Source organism: Polistes dominula, unplaced genomic scaffold (assembly GCF_049000335.1).
Source record: "Polistes dominula isolate Pdom_NZ unplaced genomic scaffold, Pdom_raw_medaka contig_33, whole genome shotgun sequence".
In the NCBI taxonomy this organism is placed as follows: Eukaryota; Metazoa; Arthropoda; class Insecta; order Hymenoptera; family Vespidae; genus Polistes; species Polistes dominula.
This window is the reverse complement of record NW_028300998.1, coordinates 938,955-960,827: the sequence shown is the minus strand read 5'-3', so window position 1 is coordinate 960,827 and position 21,873 is coordinate 938,955. Positions and strand designations below refer to the sequence as shown.

Sequence of the window (21,873 nt, the reverse complement as noted above, 5' to 3'; positions counted from 1 at the left end):
TAATAAAGGAATTGCAATTAGTGCGAAAGAGGATTTTAATGTTAATATCATATAATTAACGAAAGGAAGAGAGAAATAAAAATTATTTAATTACATTAAATACTTTTCTTTTTTTTCTTTTTTTTTTTTGTATTACTTCTATGCATTTTGTTTGTTTGTTTTTTTTTTTTTTTCTATAAAGAGATAAAAGCGAGAGAAAAGTATACATCTTATGTTTCATCAATATATATATATTACAGTAGCGGAAAAAAAAAAAAAAAAAACAGAAAAAAAATAATAATGTAAAAAAGAATGGAGATTTTTCTTTTCAAATTCGTAGTAAACAAATTTTACTTGGATTACGAAATTGTTTATGTTATAAATCCTTTCTTCTTCGTAGAAGATCCAAGTATATATACTTTATTTAAAAATAATAACGACGTGTTCAGTCTCTGTTAGAAACTTCTACACATTGTTTTAATTGCAGGATGTTCCTCTTGTGCTGGATTTAATTCAACGAAACCTAATTTTGTATAAAACTCATTCATTTCTTTATCCGTAGAGCACATAGTTGTATGAACTCCAAAAGAACCTGTTTAAATATATACAATGTAATCCATTTTTTAAACAAATTTATATGTAAAATCATCGTATATAATTATTAAACAAAATATTTATACCATTAGCTCTTAAAGCTGCTAAGACACAAGTTATCAATCTTTTAGGAATTGACTGATCTGTTACAGTAGGTAGTATTGAGCATAGAAGTTTAGATGGATGATGTCTACACAGTTGTTCCGATACATCCGGGTTAAATGTATGAAAATACTGTATTGCATCCTTTAATTAAAAATTCAAATAATGACAAATAATCATTATTACATAACAATGTTAAAAATATATACATTATATACTTTCATACATATTCATTATACTTATATACATACTTGAATATCCTGTGGTAAATTATTTATGCCAGTATCCAAAGGATACTTCATTTTTAATTCAGGAATCCAAGAAACTGCCATCCTCTGGTTATAAGATTTAACATTTAAGGCAGCTAGTGCATATCCTACTACTCCATTCTCATCTTCAACAATCATACACAATTCAGGACTTAATGTTAAAAATCCGCCAACTAATCTGAAAGAGTAATATGATATATGTATAAAATAACATTTCCAAATGAAGCTTGGAAGAATGGGTTTAGAAATGGCAAGGGAGATTTGTAGTAGGGTGTAGAGGGGAGAAGGATGGAATGATAATTCCGATAGTTAAAAGAGGAGAGGGTGAAAGGGCTGGAGATTACAGAGGGATATCACACTCATGCCTTTCCTGTATAAAATATATACAGCTATTTTGGCGAAAAGAATAGAAGAGGAAGTGGAGAGGAAGGGGGGCTAGGAACGATAGACAATGTCTACGTGTTAAATTATTTTGGTGGGGAGACAGGTAAGGAAGGAGAAGGGGAAGATGGTGGCGGTATTTGTGGATTTCAAGGCTGCATTTGATTATGTGGACCGGAGTGTTTTGTTGAGGGAAATGAAGAAGAGAGGGATGAGAAAGGGGCTCAGGGAAAGGGTAAAGGAGGTGTTAAGGGAAACAGTGAGTAGGGTAAAGGTGGGAGGAGAGGTTGGAGAGCGGTTTTGGACGACAAAGGGTGTTTTATACAGGCATGCTCGTTGAGCCCAATAATGTTGAACTTAATGTTTATAAAATAATATATAATAAAATACAATATTTTCTATATACACTTACTTGTCTGCTACAGCCGATGATCCTGTGCAGTTAGAAATTTGATTACACACTGCATAAACTGCTCCTTCATCGCTCGATAAATAGGGCCGTATCGTATATATTGTACTACTAGGTACTTCTGGTGCTTTATAAACAAATAAATCATTGCCACTATCCACCGGAATTAATCTCTAAAATAAAACAACAATATATAAAAGATGCACAAAGATTATTTACATTTATTTGAAAAAAAAAAACAAAAAAAGAAAGACAAATTCTTACCTGTAGATCAGCTGTAAGACCACCACGAAAAACCCATGGTTCTTGATCACCACTCATAAATGTTTCTTTCCAACCATTAGAAAACCCTATTTGAGAGCACAGAGAAAGAGAAAAAACAAATTGTAATTAATTTACTATTAAATACATCATTTTTCATTCGTGCTTTATATCTACGAACATATTGAAAATGGCCTCCACTGCATTGGGCATCAATTTTGCTTATATATCTATTTCATGCACAAATGGATTTTTTTAAAGTATGGTATTTCATTTTTTCTTTCCTTCAATTATCTTGTTTAAAACTGGCGTTGTCTAAATACAAGAAATAAAAAGGGAAAAGAAACCAATGTCAATTTGAAAATTATTAATTTGTTTCTTTTTTTTTTTTGTAATAAAAATGACATTATGCGAATAATACTTAGTGGCAAGTTGCCTTTTGTTTTTTTTTCTAATAAAATATGTAAAACAAAATATAAATAGAAAATAAAAATAAAAAAAAAAAAATAAATAAAAAATACTGTGCATGCACACAGTAGGTTTTAAATTATTGAAAATGTTTGTGAGATAAAATCGCGTGTTTCAATTATTTTTTTGGCTTTTGTTTTGTTTATAAAAGAAGAAACGAAAAGTGATAGGATTGTAATTTACAAACAAAAACTATTTTCTAATGATCATAAACTCTTGGTTCTAATGTATAATGAAATTATTATTCCATTTCTCTTGCCAAATTGCACCTGAAATAAAACTCTCTCATTATCCTGGAAAGAATATAATTTCTGGAACTAAGCAAAGTTAAGTTAGCACAGGCAACTTGGCAAAAGAAAGTATTCATTTTTTCGTTTTGTTTTGTTTTGTTTTGTTTTGCAGGCCATTTACGATTATTTACTTGAAAGAAAATATTGACATACAATAATATTATTTGTAATAATAAGCTATGAAAAGAAGACAATTGTCAGAATTCATTTTTCTATCGTAATTGACCATATAAGTATCATTAAGTTTCAAGAGTTTGTGAAATTGTATATATCTATATCAAAATGATGTTTTTTTTTTTTTTTTTTTTGGCTAAATATATCAGATTGAACATACTTTATCTGCAAAACAATATTTTAGTCATCTGAAATATAAAAATTGAAATAGTTGCAAATTATATTACTTTCAAATTTACTCAATACAATATAAATAGTGAATAAACTTCGTCAATATTAAACAAATATTTTTAAAATGTAAAATGAAACAATGAAAAATCATTCGATATATTCATTTGCAATGATTGTAATAAAATATAATCGACTAAAATAAATATGCAATTGATAATATTAATAAGTATGCTCATCCTGTCTGTATTTATGGTATGATGCGTTAAAATTGCATTAATAATCGCGCATTAATCTCCTATGGCATAGGAATGCAGAGCTTTTACGCGCGTATTTATTATTTATGTTAAAGAGGAAAAAATAATCAATGTGTTTGTAATATGTGTGTGCAAAACCTTGAATATATATGATAGAAAAAAAACACAAATAGTTATTGTTTTCAAATTCAAGGTCTCGCGAATCGCGCGCGCAATGGTAAATTACTTAAAACTGATGAATCGCATACATGTGTAGCTTCCCTGGGTATACGTTGTCATCGTTGCTGGGAATCTGCCAAATGCTATCAACAGGACAAAAACACAGAGTAGTAGTTAGTCAGCGTATTAAAGTATCGTATCATTCCTCATATATTATTACCATAGCAGAAATGTCAATATTAGGAAACTAATAATTATTAATATAATTATTTAATTAATAAAATTCTTATTATATATATTATAAGACTGATACACTATAAATACATTTCTGCTAAGTAGGTTCTGTAAAAGAAAGTCAATTGTTATGTTAATAGCTGGTACAAGAAGATTTCAAATCCGATATTTGTTTATCCATGAAGAAATGCTATTAAATAGTTTCCCAAAAATATTATTGATCTAGTAAGAGTTTTGTGCCGCAGTCATTTTTTTTCTTTGCGCAGGAAAGCCACGACATTTAGTTTTATTTTTCATATATATATATATATATATATATTCATTTTGAATAGTCATTTTATTCATTGAGTTTAAATTTTCATCATTATGTGTGGCTGACCTAATTAAATTAATTATTGCATAAATAAGATGTTGCTATTATATGTAAACAAGAATTTATTTTTTAAACCAATCGATTTTTTTTAATTAAAATTTGTTTAAACTGGCAGATGCATACACACACACTCTCTCTCTCTCTCTCACACACACACACAAACAAACACAAATAAATATATATATAAATTTGATTCAAGTTTCTAGAAACAATCTTATTTATCCAATTTTATGCAATGCCGCATGGGGTACATTCATTTCTAAAGCGCAGAAATAAATGTAAGAAATAATTTTGTTAATTATGTGATCCACAGAATGATGTATGATTAAAATTTATATTAAATGCATCATAAATAAATAACTTCTATTTTCTTGGAATATATTAAGTAAAGGCGTATAATTTAAAATAAGAAATATTTTCACCTATCACATCAATCGTATAATTCTAATAATGTGTGATGGGATAGCACTGAAGAGTACAACATCAATAATTTTCAGATTTTATGGAATGTTTTCCGATCGAAACTTTTGTTTCTTTTTTTTAAATATAATCATATTGATAATTATAATTTTACAATTAAATACGAAATATAAAAATGAAATAACCAAAATTGCATGAAGTGAAATAAAATGAAAATAAAGTTAACGTTTAATATACTATTTTATATTGTACTCGAAATTCATTATTTAAATATCAATATATAGCATGATTTTTAATTGTAATTAAAATGTTATTATTATTATTAGGAAGTATAATAACATAATCATAATAAAAGTATACCTTCCTTGTAAATAAAAAGTGTAATAAATATAAATGTTAAAAAAGACGCTAGACTTACCAATGTTGCAGATAAATCTGTTCTGAAATACAAGTACAGATAATAAATAAGAATATTTTTGAGAAAGGCCAATAACAGCATTTGTCAGCAGCTATAATAAATTATTCCACATAGCCAATGTAGTTCAAGTACAGTGAGCAGTAAACTGAGAATAAAAATTTAGAATTGAATTAATATACCTTAATTTAATTTTGATCATTTTAGAAATATAAAATTATAATATAATATATACATATATATATATATATATATATATATATATATTTTAGAAATTCAATTATTGTACCAGCATATTAGCATTTTAGTAGACTTTCATCATTAGTGTAACATTTTACTAATTGAAATATGTAATCACATTTTCAATGCATATTTCAATGGACATTATTCATATGTACAATTTCAAATGTTACATTGTTTTCAAAAAGAATAGATTATTTTCAGAAAATTTAATCTACTATAAAAAAAAAAAAAAAACTTGTATTTGTAACAGAGATAACTTACCTAACCATTTTACATAACTATTTAGTAATGATACAACTCCTCTCATGTCCCACATATATGAATATAAATCATATAATAGTTCGCGATTATTACAATAGGTAAGTCGTTGAAATAATCTGTTTACTGCGTTACACATATCATTCATTTTAGCTGCACGAGCATGCCACTCTTCAATCTGAAATATTTTTATTGAAATAATGAAGTGAAATTTACACGTTACAAAATAAATTATTAATTAATTATGTTTACTTACATCAGATTGCGAAGCAACATCTTCTTCCTTTGATTTTTTCATAACAACGTGAGCATTGCTCTTAAGCCAGTTGAATTCTTGTAACAATTGAATACCTTGACCACCATGTTCAAATGGTAAATAGAATAAATCGCACAACAAACATAGATCCTCTTGAGTTAATTGTTTGTCTGCATCTTTCATTGACAAACTATCTTGATCTATATTATCATTATTCTCATGAGTTTCACTATCATTTTCGATAATCATTTGTGTACCATTAACCGTTGGTGAAGTAGCATCTACATCTACTTGCATACCTGCAGAAGCTTCGCTACATGTCTATGAACATTTGATTGAAAAAATTAATACAAATTTACATTGATGTAAAAATTCTATAAATAAAATTTATAAATGACTCACAGAAGTATTTTCTACCATGATGTCATCTTCTACATGTATTTTTATTCCATGAGCAGGAGAATCACTAGGAGTTGTGTTACAATCCATTGGCTCAACCGAAGACATGATCGATGGAATTGCTTCATTTCCTATACTGGGAGATATTGTTGAAACTATAGGTTCACTGATTACTTTGGTATCAGATACTAAAGAATTCATAATAGGTCCAGTAGAAGGTTGGGCAAAACTATCGCTACTTGTGACAGTAGAACATACTTCAGCCAATGCTTGTAAGTGATTAGAATTAGTTACTGGTGTAGGAGTTGCTGGAACCGTTGTCGTTGTAGTGGATGTCAAACTCATACATGTATTAACAGAAGGAATAATTGGAATTGGTATTGTTGGGGCAACGCATGGTTGTGGTTTTGCTATAACACCCCATGCTGCTTTTTTCTTATTAAACTCTGATAACCATTCATTTATTGCATTTTTCAACGCATGACGCGGATGATACATGTTTGGAGATAAAGTTGAAGGTACGTCTTCTCCAATAACTCCATCTTCCGTTTCTGTTTCTAATTTAATATCAGCAGATACAGTGTCGTCTATGAAACATTATAGAACTTATTATAATATACTGTTTAAAATATGTAAATGAAGAAAAATATAAAACATACTCAGACTTAAATCTCTCTTTCCATCAATGTTACATCTGCTCCATTGTGCCAATGTGTGAATAGCAACAAAATTGGCACCATATTCACAATTAGGATTGGTCAAAACACCTCTTAATTTAGGAATAAGATCTGGTGATCTACCGGAATAAGGTCCGAGAAAAACTCTTTTTTGATCATAATCATTAGCATGTAAGTTATCCCAAATGACAGGTGGTCTTCTAAGAACTTCTGTAATTTCTTCAATAGATTCAATGGTTAAAAGTCTGGATATTACTTTAGGACCTGTCCACATTATATCAATTTCTTGAGCTAATTTCATTCCAAGAGTATTCAGGTACTCAGAAGAAGATACATTAGGTATTGCTCGAGTAGCGCAATATTGTGTTGGACATAAAAGAAAACGAGGTTGTCCAAGGTGTTGAAAAATATCATTAGTTACAGAAACCTGCACGGTACAACAACAAAATAATATAATGAAATATGTTAAGGATGTAGGAAAAATGATCAAGAATAAATGTTAATACTTGTGCATGTGCAAATGATTGAAACATTTCTTTGTCTGCTTCGCTCATTTCTGGTTCTATATCATCGAACAATAAGGCAAACGCGGTGCAACCAAATTGGCTAACTTGTTCCAATTTTCTTTTTAACGCTGCCACTTCCTTGGCATTGGAATACGTGATATCTAATCCTGGAGATAGAGCATAATAAAATGTAATACCGCATTCTCTAGCAGCTGTGATCAAACCCGTCAGATGTTCAGCTTCTTCCACCGTATACAAATCTCTCCAATAAGCACGATGTTTATAATCATCCTTGGGAGCGTACAAATATGAATCCATTCCCCATTTTTTGAGTCTACAAATATAACAAAAATTCTTGTATTCCTTGACACATATATTCTATATATTTTAAGAAACATACTTTTGAAACAAGTCTTTTCGTTGTTCCGTTGTCCATGGTCTTCCATAAAATCCTATTCAAAATAAATTTTAATGTAATATTATTATTATTAATGAGACAAGAGAAATAATGAAATAAAAAAAATAAAAAAGAAACAAAATACATAAATAATAAGACATCTGTATCCACAATAAAGTAAAATATGGTTTTCATTATAAAGTCACAAATAAATATATTATAATGATAAAATCAGAAGAATAATTTAATATTGTTTATATACCTTCTACAACACCGCAAATAAAATTTCCATTTTTTGTGTTTAAATTTGCGGCCCCGTTTGTCTCCGCCATTGCGGATCCGTTGAGGCACGTTTGTTTAGAATCGAGTTGATAAGATGGCCGAAGGATCTGTTAGCGAGAATAACTCACTTTGTGCCAAGTTAAGCAAATAAAGAGACGATAAGCTATTAAAACGTAAGGCACGTCTTAGCTGCTTGTTATTTCAACATTACTTTTTAAAGAAAAAATATAGGCAAAATCAGTATGTCACATAATACACAAGAAAGATCATCGAAATTTCGTATTCCTATAAGCTGCGCCCTCACCGTTCCGATCGATAACGAACGATTTTTCGATAAATCGACTCGGTAAATAATAATATGTTTATTGATACGTGGCGCCATCGCAAATTTAAATAAAGAATCATTATTTATAAACAACAATGTTCTTTCTATAAGGAAAATTTAAAAAAACGATATATTTTGTTAGACAGAAAAAGTCGATATGTATGATTCGATTAATATCGTTTCTCGAGAGAAGATATAAATAGAAGTTGTTTTTTTTTATTATTTTCAGCCGAATTTGCGAATAATTGTGAATTTGAAACTTTTATCTATTCATTTTTCTTTTTCCTTTTGGATTATTATAAATATTATATTAATTAAATTAATTGAATATAAATAGGGAAATATTTGCATGTAAATAATAAATCAAATGAAAATAGAAAAATGAGAATATCATTTGTGCGCATGCGCATGATCATCTTTGGATCTTCGCGCCAAGTGCCATTATTGAGGAACGACAATTATTCGTTACTCTCCTTGCTGTTATATTAGAATACTTATTTCATTCAAAAATAATTACAAAGTAAAATGTTTATTATTACAGTTATCAGTATGTGTAGTTGAAGTTATACATTAATATTAAAACTGTACTGCATTATCATAATCTTCAAATATATAGTCTTGTCCATTGATTTTGAAACTGTGATGTTTATTGCGTTGAAGTTACCTTCGTATGGAAAATGTTTGCATATCACGTGAAACATAAATGAAATATTTCTGTTAAACATAATCAATTCGAATATATTTCTTTTTTAATTACATCTAATGGTCTCAGTTTTTATGGATTTATAAATAAGTATTCATCTACTAATTATTTAAGTTTTATACCAAAGTTCGTTTTTTCGCAATTACTTGCACCTATCTTTAATAGATGTCGTTAGAAGCACGGCACGCGCCTCTTATGCTATTGTATTTGTACCTTTTTAAAGTATGAATAATAATTAGAATAGACAAAAACGAACAATTAATTTTTTCTTCTTTTGCAGATTCACTTGTTAATTACTTCAATGGATATGAAGACGTTATTGTTCCAATTATTAATTTAAACATCAAAGTAATTGATAGAAAGGGTTAAACGTTGAATTTGTGCAGCTATCATCTAATAAGGAGCGTAGAACATACAAATTAATGGAATAATAATATAACTTTGCTTAGATTATAAGATTAGTTTTTGGTAAAATAAATTTTATGATATCATTATTAATTCATATCAATAAAGTAGTCACGTAATAATTTTGATATGTTCTACTTGAATCAATGTTAGGAAATTGTTGACCGATACAAGTATTTGATGAAATCTTTCTAAGAAAATAATTGAAAACATCAAAAGTAATACAATTGTAAAGATTAGATAATCTTTAGGATAAGATAATGATAGAATTTTGTAAATTATTGCATATATATATGTAGGTACAAATGATTAGATTAATACATTGCTTATAATTGACAGATCAAGAAGAAAATTGTCGAGGGTAGAAAAGAATAGAAAAGAAGAGAATAGAAGAGAAGAGAAGAGAAGAGGATAGAAGAGAAGCGAAGGAAAGAGGAATCTCGTATAAAAAGGCAATCGAAGAAAGGAAGTGTCATCTAGGAGGAGAATCGTTTTCGAGAAAAGTCGTAACGCGGCGCCCAAATCGTTTGCAAAAGAGGGTTGTGTTTTTTTGGCTGGTCGGTACGTCGTTGGCGTAGCGGTGGTTGTAGAAGAGTTAAGAAGGGAATCAGGATGAGGAGGAGTAGGTGATGCGGGAGGGGGCGGATGTAGTCAGGTCGTGGTTGTTACAGCGCGGGCGGTACGGTATCAGTGCGAGGCCGGCTATCAGCCGCCTAACGTCAAAGTCAATGGTACGTTTGATCGCGTATAACAGTAGCCACTGTTGCAGAGTGAGTAATCGCTCAGTGGCTTGCACCTATCGCGGGCTTACACAGTAGTATATACCTTTCGCGTTTACTAGCTTTATCGTTCAAAGGAAACGTTTTTCATTGTTCTCATCTAACGACGTTGGAAACGAACGTCCCTTTTCAGGGAGAAAAGCGAAGCGATCGGCTTTCTACACGCAGCAATGCGTCGTAATCAATAAGGACGATCGGCGCGCATGCATGGCATCGTCTTAAACCGAAGGAACATATCACGCTCTCTTACATTCGTTTTACGATCGGAGCATATAAACGAGCTTTGACGGGGGGTAGGAAGGGAACGGTGGATATGTAGAGAAGTAGATGAATGAATAAGCGGTCGAATTAAAGAACGGAAACAGGTAGATGGATGGATAGATAGATGGATAGATGGATGGATGGATGGATGGATGGATGGATGGATGGATGAGAGGGTGCGAAAGTAGATTCTTTGGCAAAACAAGTACGAGTGAGTGGGCCAATTGAGTGGAATGCGCAAAGCGAGGTGGAATAGGAGAGGGGGAGGGAGAGGGAATAGCAAGAGATAGGATAAGAGGATAGATAAATAAGCGTAGAAAAAAGCGCAAAGTTAAGAGTAACGAATAATATGATCGCGACTGGAACGTGTATCGAAGCACACCGTAACATACACCCGAAAACATTGACGATCGGTAAAGTGTTGCCTACCGTTTGATTCGATTTTCATTATACCGAATTCTCTTTCTCTATCGCAGTGTCATTTGATGATACCTAAGCGAATGTTTCTGTTACGTTCGACACTGTTACCTTTACAAGAGCACAACGTTACGTCGTTTTACTCGATAAGGTAAGAGTGCTGTATCAAGATTTAGGGTGTGCTCGATAACAAGAACCGAATTGTCATCTTGTAACTTGGATAGGGTGGAAATTTGAGGGTAAGAGAGAAATAAGGAAAGAAAGGGAGCGCGAAAAGTATTAACTTTATTTATTATAAGTCATTTTGTGTGATAGAGTTTGTATTTATATAATAAAATTTGGATATGTGTTATTGCAGCTAAAGAAGAACGATGCAATACATGAAAATCAGACTTGACTGATACATCTAAGGAGGAATACGTCGTCGAAGTTGCAAGTGGATTGAGGAAGTTAAAAGGAATGGGGGATGAAAGTTCAAAGAAAAGAAACCGAAGAGGATTCGTACAAAATAATTGAAAGGAGAGAAAGGGATAGAAAAAAAGTAGAGGTGTAATTTTGAGTTCCGGTTGGCGCTCGAGCGACCTCTTCTCTTATCTTGTGGAGTTTTCTAAAGAGAAAGAGCGAGTGGGAGATATAGAGAAACGAGTGAGAGAGAGAGAGAGAGAGAGAAAGAGAAAAAAGAGTGAAAGAGAGAGAGAGAGAGAGAGAGAGAGAGAGTATGAGGGTGAGAGAAGGGGTATGGAGGGATATGTCAGTTGATGATTTTCGATCGATACGCGCCACCCAACATCTCAAAGATCTGTATCATTCTTTCCTCGAAGGAATAGTGCACCGAAAATGAAGTTAGACGAGGGTACAATCGTGGAACGAAGGAACGGGTTTCAAACGGAGGAATGAAATTGATCGATAGAACTTAGATACTATTGTTGTATAACAGTGCAAATTAGTATTAGAGGAAGCACAAGAAGAAGGGAAAGAAGATAAATAATAAGGATCAAAGATAAGAGGACAAAAGTAAAAAATGGCATTGCTCGTCTCTCGTTTCTTTCATACAAGATATAGTCGTACGATTACGCAGGATTCAAAGATATCGGCGAATGCGATAAAGCGCGGGAAGAATCGGGAGGATTCAAATAGATCGAGAGTTCTTTGATTTTCGCAAGATATCGCGTGCTGATTCGCCGAGTCGAGGAAGGGTTGTGCTGCGGGTGGTGGTGGTGGTGGAGGTGGCGGCGTGGGCGAGGGTGAGGGCGAGAGAGGGGGTGAGGGCGGGAGCGAGGGTGGTGGCGACGGTGGTGGCGGTGCTGGTAGTGGTGGTGGTGGTGGTAGTGGTGGTAGTAGTGGTGGTGGAGAAGGTGGTGGTAGTGGTAGTAGAGAAGGTGGTGGTAGTAGTGGTTGTGCCGGTGATGGTAGCAGTCATTCGTTCGAACAAAGAGCACGAGAGCCTCGTGGCGCGAGCCGAGCCGAGCTGAGCCGAGTGAAGCCGGTGAAAGATCAGAAAGGCTTTTCCTAAAGGCGGCTAGTATCGATATCGATGAGCAGACGCAATCCGTCCCGTAGGGAGCAACGGTGTGCGAACGACGATCACGGTTTCTCTCAATCATCCGGATTTCATTACATGGATAAAGCCTGAAGAAATTCATGCGCGTCGACATAGACCCGAGCAAGTGGTCCGAGAGAACGATCGTCGTTCTCGCGACGACGCCTAAAGAAAAAAACTCGCGCGAAAGGGAGGAAAGGGCTCGCACGACAGGATCCGTATCAATTTGCGACTGTGATTTTATAATCTTAAGGTTAAGCGTAGGAAAATTGTTCATTGTGATACTAAGCTATATTAGAGGGTGGAGATAAGGTGAATTAAGGAAGAGGAGGAGAAGAAGGAGAAGGGGAAGGAAGACACGTGGATTCGAAGAGAAATGGAGCGAGGTGGCGCGATGCTTTTTGCGAAAGAAGAATCACGCAAATTCTCGCAGAGACTCGTGAAAGCTAATTTGACGCGAGGCGCAAACAAAATTTTTACTGTTCGTGATACGATCAAGGACGAAAATATGGAAATAGCGTTCCCTTGAACGTTTCGATAGCACGAGGCTGATCGTACCTCTTGGGCTAATCGGTTTTTTTTTTTATTTAAATCCATCGATGATCCCAACTTACACATTTTAGGTACATTTGCAAGCCGTTTACATTGAATATTGGATAATCTTTTGGTTAATTTGATTTTTCGTGGCAATCGTTAGACCTCGCAGGCAACTAGGGGATCGTTGTCGTTGAGCCAAAGAGACACGGAATTTTTAACGTTGTGTTTATTGCGTAAGGAAATGCGATAAAGGAGACAAAAAGTTAGCCAAAGAGGCTGGATAATTCGTTGCGTAGGACGGAAGAGAAGCGAGTCTCGGAGCGCTCAAGAGGTCCTGGAGGGAAAGTAGAGACGAAAAATATAGGAAAAAAAGAGGAAGGTTTTGAAGGGGTAAACCGTGCAACTTGTACCACCCCCTGGACACGGGGGGTGGGACAGAAATATTGTCAGCGTGGGTGTCGGTGGTGCAGGGGCGCGCCTGGCCCGTCGGCTCGCCCGCAGATTAGCACGGCGATTGTTGGGTACGTCGGGCCCCTTCCGACGTACCAACGTCAGGAGCAACCAGACCGCCATCACCAGCACCGGCACCGGCACTGGCACCGGCACCGGCACCGGCACCGGCGCCGGCACCGGTACCACTATCAACAGCGCCGTTCTGGCGACCTCGGGGGGCTTCGCATCGGCGGCGGCGGCGGTGACCGTGGCACCGACGGGAGACCAACTCGTAGCCTCTCCCGGCTCGGTTGCCTCGCGCCGCGTCACGCCAAACGGTAACGTTGGCATTGACGTTGCCGCCGCACCTAGAACCGATCCTGGAACCGATTCCGTTACCGACGTTGGATCCGACGCCAGATTCGACGCTGGACCCTACGTCGGGACTTACACCGGAACCGACGCTGGAAGCGGGACCATCTTTCAAGCTTCCTTCGAAGGAACGGGTCGCAACAAGACCATGTCTGTTAGAAGCCTCCACAGGCGCGTTTCCCATCCGTAAGTATCTTATACATAAATCTTATACGATCCACTTAGGTACTTCTCTTTTTAGATTCTTTTAACTCACATCTACTCTATTCTTTCATCGATTCTATGATTTTCCGAGCTACGACACTACCGTATCTTTGGCTAGATGCGTTCGTTGCTGCGCATGATGGGAAAAGCACGTGATGTTTACGTAGTACAACGTCTAATATATTTTTTCGTTCATATTAGCGTAGCTACGTAGAACGAACGAACGAACGAACGATTAATTAGGAAACAACCCAAGATCATTAATATGTTTTATCTAATAGAGAACGGACCTCTCAGACGTTCAATTGCTTTCACTATTATGCCGAGTTAATAAATCGTAAAGATTATTAGCACATGCGCCCTATATAAAATTCGTGCGTGTTCTTTGATAATACTTACTAGTGCAGCAGCGAGGTACCTGGGGACGACTCGGGAGATTAAATTCGAACTAAACTATGACACGACATCTGCATACGTTATATATTTCTTTCGAATTAATAAATATCGAAAGAACCATTCGAAGAGGCTACTCGTTTTTCTGGGCAAGAATCGAGAAGATTACAGAGTTGCTTTTTCTTCTGAACGATTAGGTCCGTCAAAAGGTTTAACTTTGAAACATATACAAACGTGTCCCTAAGAAAATGATGGACATGTAAATAATTGATAAGGGAACGATTGTTTGACTATTAACGCAAAAGATAAAGAAATAAAAATGAAAATAATTGAAATCGATCGATGATTTGACATCGACCTAGTCATTGACACGCTTCGTTTCTTCAGCTTTATACAAACATGTATTTTTATTCTTTGTTCGCTTTGAAATTGTCGTCATTTCCTTCATAGAACTACCTTTTATCGTCGCTCCAATAAAATCGTACCCTCAGGGTTAGCCCACATTTTGCAGCCATTGAGCTGTCATTGCTACTGCTTTGTTGAATGAACGACCTGCTTTGTTCAAGTAGATCGAACGTTTCGGAGTAAAATGAGGTGCAAACTTTTCTCCTCCTTGTATCTATATCAATAGAGAGGATCGGTAAGATCGAAAGTTTATCATCGATTTTATCGATTGATAACGTTTCTTCGTTAGCCTTCTCTTTAGACAAAAATCATTCTTTTTATCGCGAAAACTTGGCTGCAAGAATGACATTAGTTTATCAAGCAGGAGAGTTCACAGCGAAACAAACTCTCTCTTTCTCTCTCTCTCTTTCTCTTTCTCTCTCTTTTGCTCCTTCTTTTTAACGATAGTCAACGCAGTAGAGCTTAACACTTTCATAACGATGGTCACGTTTCATTTGTATTTTGTATTCAACATGGTAGTTTGCAAATTTTTCTTTCTTAATTTGCCTCGTTAGCTAATACACTCGTCGCACGAACTGCCTGTGAATTTTTTTTTTTTACTTGGCCATAGCGCGTATATTTAATGTGATAAGGGTCGACGTAAATAAGCTGATGCATTATATGACGCTAATATGCGTTTCATTCTGCCATCGTGTTGGTATAATAATAATAATAATAATAAAACCTTTTCTTATTTTGCTTTTGTATTTTTATCATATTTATGATATCACCGTCGTCATCATTTTTCTCAGAGATATAAAATACACGTTCCACATGATTCTGGACCATCAAACGGCTACTTGCGTATCGTCAATATCTAAGACAACATGGATAGAAACGTTAGAGATGAATGGTAGGCATTACGGAGAGTCGATCAGGGAGCAATCAATAACTGACCCATATTGTACTTCTCGTCTATCTCTCTCTCTCTCACTCACTCTCTCTCTCTCTCTTTCCATCTCTCTCTATCTCTCTCTATCTCTCACTTCCTCACACACTCTCCTTTTCTCTCTCTTTCTCTCTCATCATACACTCTCCATTTCTCTATCTTCATTCTTGGTCTCTTTTTATTTCACTTATATCTTTTTTACTATTTTTCGCTTCTTACAAACCTTTCTCTCTTTTTCATTCTCTCTCTCTCTCTCTCTCTCTCTCTGTCTGTCTGTCTGTTTATCTATCTCTTCTATCATACTTTTTCTTCTCTCTGAATATTTTCTTCTTCAAATTTCAACTTTTCTTCTGCGTTAATTCATCTTAATAATTTTGATGCATGCGAACGTAATAAACAGTGACTTATAACCTTCCCTTTCAGACATAATTGCATTAATCGTGTCTTTTCCTATTGGAAAACTAATCGACACTCGTAACGACATCCTATTCGTTCTTTCATAAAGCGCTTTCTGACGATAATAATATCCCCCTTTTTTTTTTTACTCTCTCTCTCTCTTGCTTTTTTCCCTTTCTTTTTTTTTTTTTTTCATCTAATATACCACTTATGTTAGTACGAGATTATTAATTTTATACGATTATTAATTTAAAGTTATCGAGCCATATGTTTTATTAGCTATACCGATTAACAACTTTGGAAGAGGAAAAGAGGATAACATAAATCAAAAAGTAAAAGCGACCTTTTAAAGATCCATGAGCAGAAAGAGAGAGAGAGAGAGAGAGAGAGAGAGAGAGATATGTTTGGTGTCTACGATATGCTTTATTAAAGCATTCGTTAATGTACTTTGAGTATATTAACAACATTTTCATATGTCATTTTTTGCAAAGTGCCATTATATCATTTGGCACGAGTTTAGGGGTCGAATTAGATTTGAGTTATGAACATTTATTTTTCTCCAAAGTAAAGCGTGAGCATTAATCGCGGGCGCATTATAAATATAAATAAAAATATATTATATATATATACAACACAAAGAGATATAATCGCGTGTAGTTGTTCGAAGAAGAGAATAGTTTATTAGTGTAAGAATTTCTCGGAAGAAGAAATTGATTAAATTTCAACGTTGGCTGAATGGTCCTTTTTCGAGTCGATTAAAATCGGCGACCTAGATTTCTTTGGCCGTGGCTTGTTCGTGTCTCGTAAATAGGCGGTTGAAGGCGTTTTTCGAGTGGGCATAAAAATGGTGGGAGTCATCCTACGGGAGGTGTACGAGTGGAATGGATAGTGGGGAGGAGGAGCGTGTGGGTGAAGGGGTAACAGAAGAAGTGCTAGAGAATGGCAGCGGTTCATATCTCAGCAATCTCTGTCGAGGTTCGCATCTCGCAGCCCTCGAGGACACTAGAATCTCTAATATTACGTTTTAACCCACATGGTAAAATCCACGTACCTACCACCCTATGACTTACGTCAATCAGTATTCGCGTCTACGCGATTCCCAAGAAAACTTTTTAAGAGATCATAACGATAAGTCTAAGAAAAAACTAAACTAAAGATTATAATTAAAGTACAACACATATCTCTTGTGGAAATATTGAATTTCGGTGTGTCCCTTTTCGCGTTCATCGGCAATGCTATCTTTAACATTGTGTTATTAATAGGATTAATAGCATTCTTGCGAGCATTCTATTAAAAAAGTCACTGATTGTTATATTATTGTGTTGGTAGGAATTGGCCTATTGTCGGGACTTCCGGGTGATCACCATCGCAGACTATGAGCAATAGGGTACATTAACTCTTATTCTTATTTTTTCACCTTCATTCGTTCTTTGTGCTCGTAAATTCTTTTCCTTCTTCTTCTTATTCTTATTCTTCTTATTCTTCTATTTCTTCTTCTTCTTCTTCTTCTTCTTCTTCTTCTATTATTACTACTCTTTTTTCTATTACTATCACTAACTACTACTGCTACTGCTACTGCTACCGTTACTACTACTACTACTACTAATTACTATTTACCACCATATCACTGTATTACCATAATTATTTACTTACTATTACTTATTCTTACTCTTATCTGCTCCCTCTTACAATAATATCTTTTTTTATTCTACATACAAGTATTCTTTCACGATAAACAAATCACTTGTACTTTTACGTGTTAATTAACTAAAGCATCTACTTCATTTACTCTAACTCCTTTTATCCGATATCTACATATTTCTTTAGAAGTAATTATCGGCTCCTGAAAATCGCCTCGTAACATGACTTTTGCCTTGCATGTTCATTACGTCTATCTCTTTCACCTTTCTCTACCTTTTATTTCCATTATTCACCATTTCTTCTCTATTATATCTTTCACCGCACCAAATAGTGCATCGAACTATTAGAATAATATATTTTATATATATATATATACGTAGGTTGGAACTTAAATAGTGGCAACTATATATTCACAACCAATACAAAAGAGTTACATCTTTGCACCTGTTACTGTCCTTCAAAGTAGTCACCAGCGTTGTGTAGAACCCCGTTAGCAGAGTCTGTTCTGTTGATGGTGCAAATGGACCGGTCTACTGCCTGTCGAATCTCTGGAACAGTTCTGAAGTGAATGCCACGATGGGTTCCTCATGAATTGACGGAAATGCAGAAAGGGATGCGTTACGACGCTTGCTTGCGCTATGAGCGCAAAGGAGAGGCTTTCTTACGCCGTATCTTAACACTGGATGAGACATGGCAGTACTCATACAAAGAATTATAATCGGCCCATCATTGGGCCATGCATGGCGGCCGATGATAGGATACCATGATTGGGCCTAGCATGGCTGATGGCCCGAATGATAACGCCAGGCCAAGCTTGGCAAACCAATCATCGGCCAAACATTTGCCGGTCATCAAACCAATCCTCGGCCGATCATCAAACCAATCTATGGACCGTTTGATTCGCACCATCAACAGAACAGGCTCTGCTGACGGGTTCTACACAACGCTGGTGATTACTTTGAAGGACAGTAACAGGTGCAAACATGTAATTCTTCTTGTATCGGTTGTGAATAAATAGTTGGCATTATTTAAGTTTCAATCTACATATATATATATAAATATATTGTAGGAAACGCACTCTATTCATTAAAAATCGTTTTTTTTTTTTTTCATATTGCATGTTTTGATCAATAATTGACTATCATTATTGCTATAAATTACGTATATTACATTATATCTTTTTTATTTACTTTAATCACGATTTTCGCTATGGCATTATGACAAAAAAAAATAAAAAGTGATTAAGGTAAGTTTCACATTGGCATAAATTTATTGAAGTAGCCGTTTTTGCTTTTTATCTCCTTTTCTTTTTTGTTTTTTAATACTATTTCGTAATTAATTTTCAAATCTTTCATTTCTTTAGTATTATTATTATTATTATTATTTTATTCTTTTCTTCTTTTACGTTGCGTGCGATAAGGTATCTTTGGGCAAAATCGAGAACGTTTTAATCAACGCGGTGACAAATTGTGTAAGGAAAAGAAAAGAAGAAAAAAAAAAAAAGAGGGGAATAATAAAAATAAAGTTTTTCAACTTGTCTGTGGAATATCTAAGTGAGATTACAACAAACGATCATTAGAAACGAAATTGTTTCTTTGTAAAAGAACAAACAAACAAACAAAACAAAAAAACAGAGAAAAAGAAAAAATAAACGCGTGATATCTACTATCGTGAGAAATAATGGCTTATCGTGGAGCAATTGTAACGATCGTCTGCATGAGGTGCGTTTGCGTTTAAAAGAAGAAAAAAAAAAAAAAAGAAAAAAAAAATTTTTTAAACGGAGTGAGAACGACAGAGTGTGGGGGTGCGGCGAGAAGAAGTCGAGCATCAACCGAGACAATAGATTCGTTCGTTTTGTAGTTTCAGTGCACTCCAGAGTACTCGTTGAGCCTCCGTTTACACGGAAACGTACATATATGCACGGTAAGAAGACTCGCTAAGTGTTCTTTTTCATATACAGAGTGAAAGAAAAAGTGAGAGAAAAGATACTTCCCTTGGCCTAGGGCGGTAGATTCCGTCTGTCATATTACTCCATTCTCGAGGATCAACCTAAGAACGGCTCTTTTTGCTGTCTATCGTTTGCTAATGACGATTAACCTTCTATTGTATATCGATATACTACCTACTAACATATATACTTACCAAAAGTTCCATAAATAGCGGAATATAGAACGATTAAAGCAAAAATATGAAGGGTATGAGGTAAGGAGTAACATCTCTGTATGATGAAAACGTGTCCGTCGAAATGCATTCAATTAGGGTGGCGCTACAGTAGCTTCAGGGTACATTTTAAAGGAAGCGCCAAATATATGGAGGGTAGAGGTTAGGAGTCAAATCTCTTGTGGGAGTAAAATGTGACAAAGTGTCCAGCGTTTTCTGTCAATAACAGTTGAAAAACCTTCCAGAATGGCGCTGGTGTAGACACTTGGTATGGTATGAATGTAGCAATTGTAAATGTATTGTAATTGTTTATTTGTCAATTCTACTTTAATAATATTTGGCGCTTATTTTACAATTTAGGGCGCCACCCTAATTGAATGCATTTCGACGGACACTTTTCATATACAGAGATGTTACTCCTTACCTCTACCCTCCATAAGCAAAAAGAAGAAAAAGAAGGAGAAGAATCAAAGACAAGTCGAACGGCCGATCGGTTAAATGAGAAAATAAATTAGAATCAGTCGACAGGGATATAGATCATTAGTTAATATGTCGCTAATTAGATACTTGCTCTTTTCTTTCTCCTCCTCCTCCTCCTCCTCCTCCTCCTACTTTTTCTTTTTCTTTTTCTATTGTTAGATCTACATTTCATTTTGTAGGTCATACGTCATATCCTTCTTGTCAAATTATTTTCATTTTGATAGAACGATGTCGATGATAAATTAACAATAGAAAGGGATTGGATATTTTCTTTTTTTTTTTTAGTCTATGCAGCTAGACGATTTGTAAGAACACAGAGAATTTCGTTCTTAAATATCGTTTTCTGTGCGTTCGTTTGTTCAATCATGCGGATGGATGGATGGACGTCCTCCTCGCCCTCAACGGGTTTCTCTTTTTCAGTTGCGTGTAAAAGCTCTCGACACTCGAGTTGCTCATATATATATATATATGAATAAATACACTAGCTGATTCAACAAATACACACACATGCACACAGAGTTAAACTAGGACGAAACTACATTTTCATTTGCAAGCTCTCAACTGTATCGACGATCCTTGTATGAAATTTGATAACAAAATAAAATTTGAAATAATTCTCTTTTAAACTTATTAATCGTATTAAAGAAAATTCGCGCGATCTTTAGAAAGGACTCTTAAGAAAAGTATTTGAAAGAAAGGCAAATGGCCAAAATCGATGAACGAAGAAACGAAGAAAGAAAGAAAGAAAGAAAGAAAGAAAGTAAGAAAGAAAGAAAGAAAGAAGGAACAAAAGAAATACTAATTTTGGTTGGGGCAAGTGTTTCGTAATTTTTTGACGCGCCTTTTAACTTTTTCTCGCGAAATTTGTGGTGGAAAAAAAAAAAAAAAGTTCGAAAATATTTCAAAGGAGAAAATAACCGACGCCGTAGAAAAATACAATGGAGTCTGGCATGCTACAATGAGCGACAAACAGTGCGCTTTTTTCTGTACAAAAAAAAAAAAAAAAAAAGAGGGGAAAAAATCGTAGAACGACAAGAGCTTTCTCTTCCTTTAATCTTCACCTTGTCTGTCAAAGTCGTCTCTACAACGGAGTATGCACACACGCTCAGAGATATCTTTGTGCTTAAAATCTTATATATATATATATATATAGATATAAAACATGTAAAAAACTTTCTTCCGACTTCTCTCTCTCTCTCTCTCTCTCTTTTTCTCCAAGTATTTTTCTCTTCTTTTCTAACAGAAATAAAAATCAAAAAGTGTAGATGCTTTAAGTCTAACTGATATAGCTTTAAGCTGACTGGCATATCGGTCAGTGATCACGGTCGGACAAACACCGCCATTAGGACGGCAACTCGATGACGTAAGCGAACTAAACAACGAAGGTCGTAAAGCTTTATTTCTATATAAAAAAATGTGCGAATAGAATCGCGTGTAACAGGTATATTATTTATAATAAATCAACAACAAGAAATTTGATTAATTTCTTAAAAGCGTATTATGCGAAAGAGAATCAATATTCTC

General features: G+C 34.6%; 2 protein-coding genes across 9 annotated transcripts in view; one reads left to right on the top strand and one right to left on the bottom strand.

Annotated features, from left to right (window-relative positions):
• Nucleotides 1-298: 298 nt before the first annotated feature.
• Nucleotides 299-8,295, bottom strand: Oga (O-GlcNAcase). 2 transcript variants are annotated; one of them, XM_015317362.2, is made up of 13 exons: nucleotides 7,952-8,295; nucleotides 7,693-7,744; nucleotides 7,293-7,626; nucleotides 6,769-7,213; nucleotides 6,113-6,696; nucleotides 5,711-6,031; nucleotides 5,458-5,632; nucleotides 3,601-3,654; nucleotides 1,999-2,084; nucleotides 1,738-1,907; nucleotides 927-1,122; nucleotides 660-819; nucleotides 299-571 (listed from the first exon to the last, which is right to left on the bottom strand). In XM_015317362.2, the coding sequence occupies exons 1-13, from the start codon at nucleotides 8,019-8,021 to the stop codon at nucleotides 435-437; spliced, it is 2,784 nt and encodes a 927-aa protein (XP_015172848.1). In that variant the 5' UTR covers nucleotides 8,022-8,295; the 3' UTR covers nucleotides 299-434. The 2 variants fall into 2 exon arrangements, with proteins under 2 accessions (XP_015172848.1, XP_015172849.1); XM_015317363.2 differs by lacking the exon at nucleotides 3,601-3,654.
• A 3,858-nt stretch (nucleotides 8,296-12,153) lies between these two features.
• Ih (hyperpolarization activated cyclic nucleotide gated potassium channel Ih) overlaps nucleotides 12,154-21,873 on the top strand; it is an 80,014-nt gene continuing 70,294 nt past the window's right edge. For 3 of the 7 annotated variants that reach the window (XM_089173470.1, XM_015317350.2, XM_089173466.1), the window contains exon 1: nucleotides 12,154-13,928. In XM_089173470.1, coding sequence (XP_089029596.1) covers nucleotides 13,891-13,928 — 38 coding nt within the window. In that variant the 5' untranslated portion in view covers nucleotides 12,154-13,890. The remainder of the gene's footprint in view (nucleotides 13,929-21,873) is intronic. The other 4 variants (XM_015317355.2, XM_015317354.2, XM_015317353.2 and 1 more) reach the window with 2 other exon arrangements.

Bases quoted from the DNA above. Each gene is read 5' to 3' on its own strand.
- Oga (XM_015317362.2), bottom strand. From the start codon at position 8,021: ATGGCGGAGACAAACGGGGCCGCAAATTTAAACACAAAAAATGGAAAT. The intron at 1,123-1,737 runs GTAAGTGTATAT...TTACTCTTTCAG, and splicing joins TCATCGGCTGTAGCAGACAA to ATTAGTTGGCGGATTTTTAA. The intron at 820-926 runs GTATGTATATAA...TTTTAATTAAAG, and splicing joins ATTTACCACAGGATATTCAA to GATGCAATACAGTATTTTCA.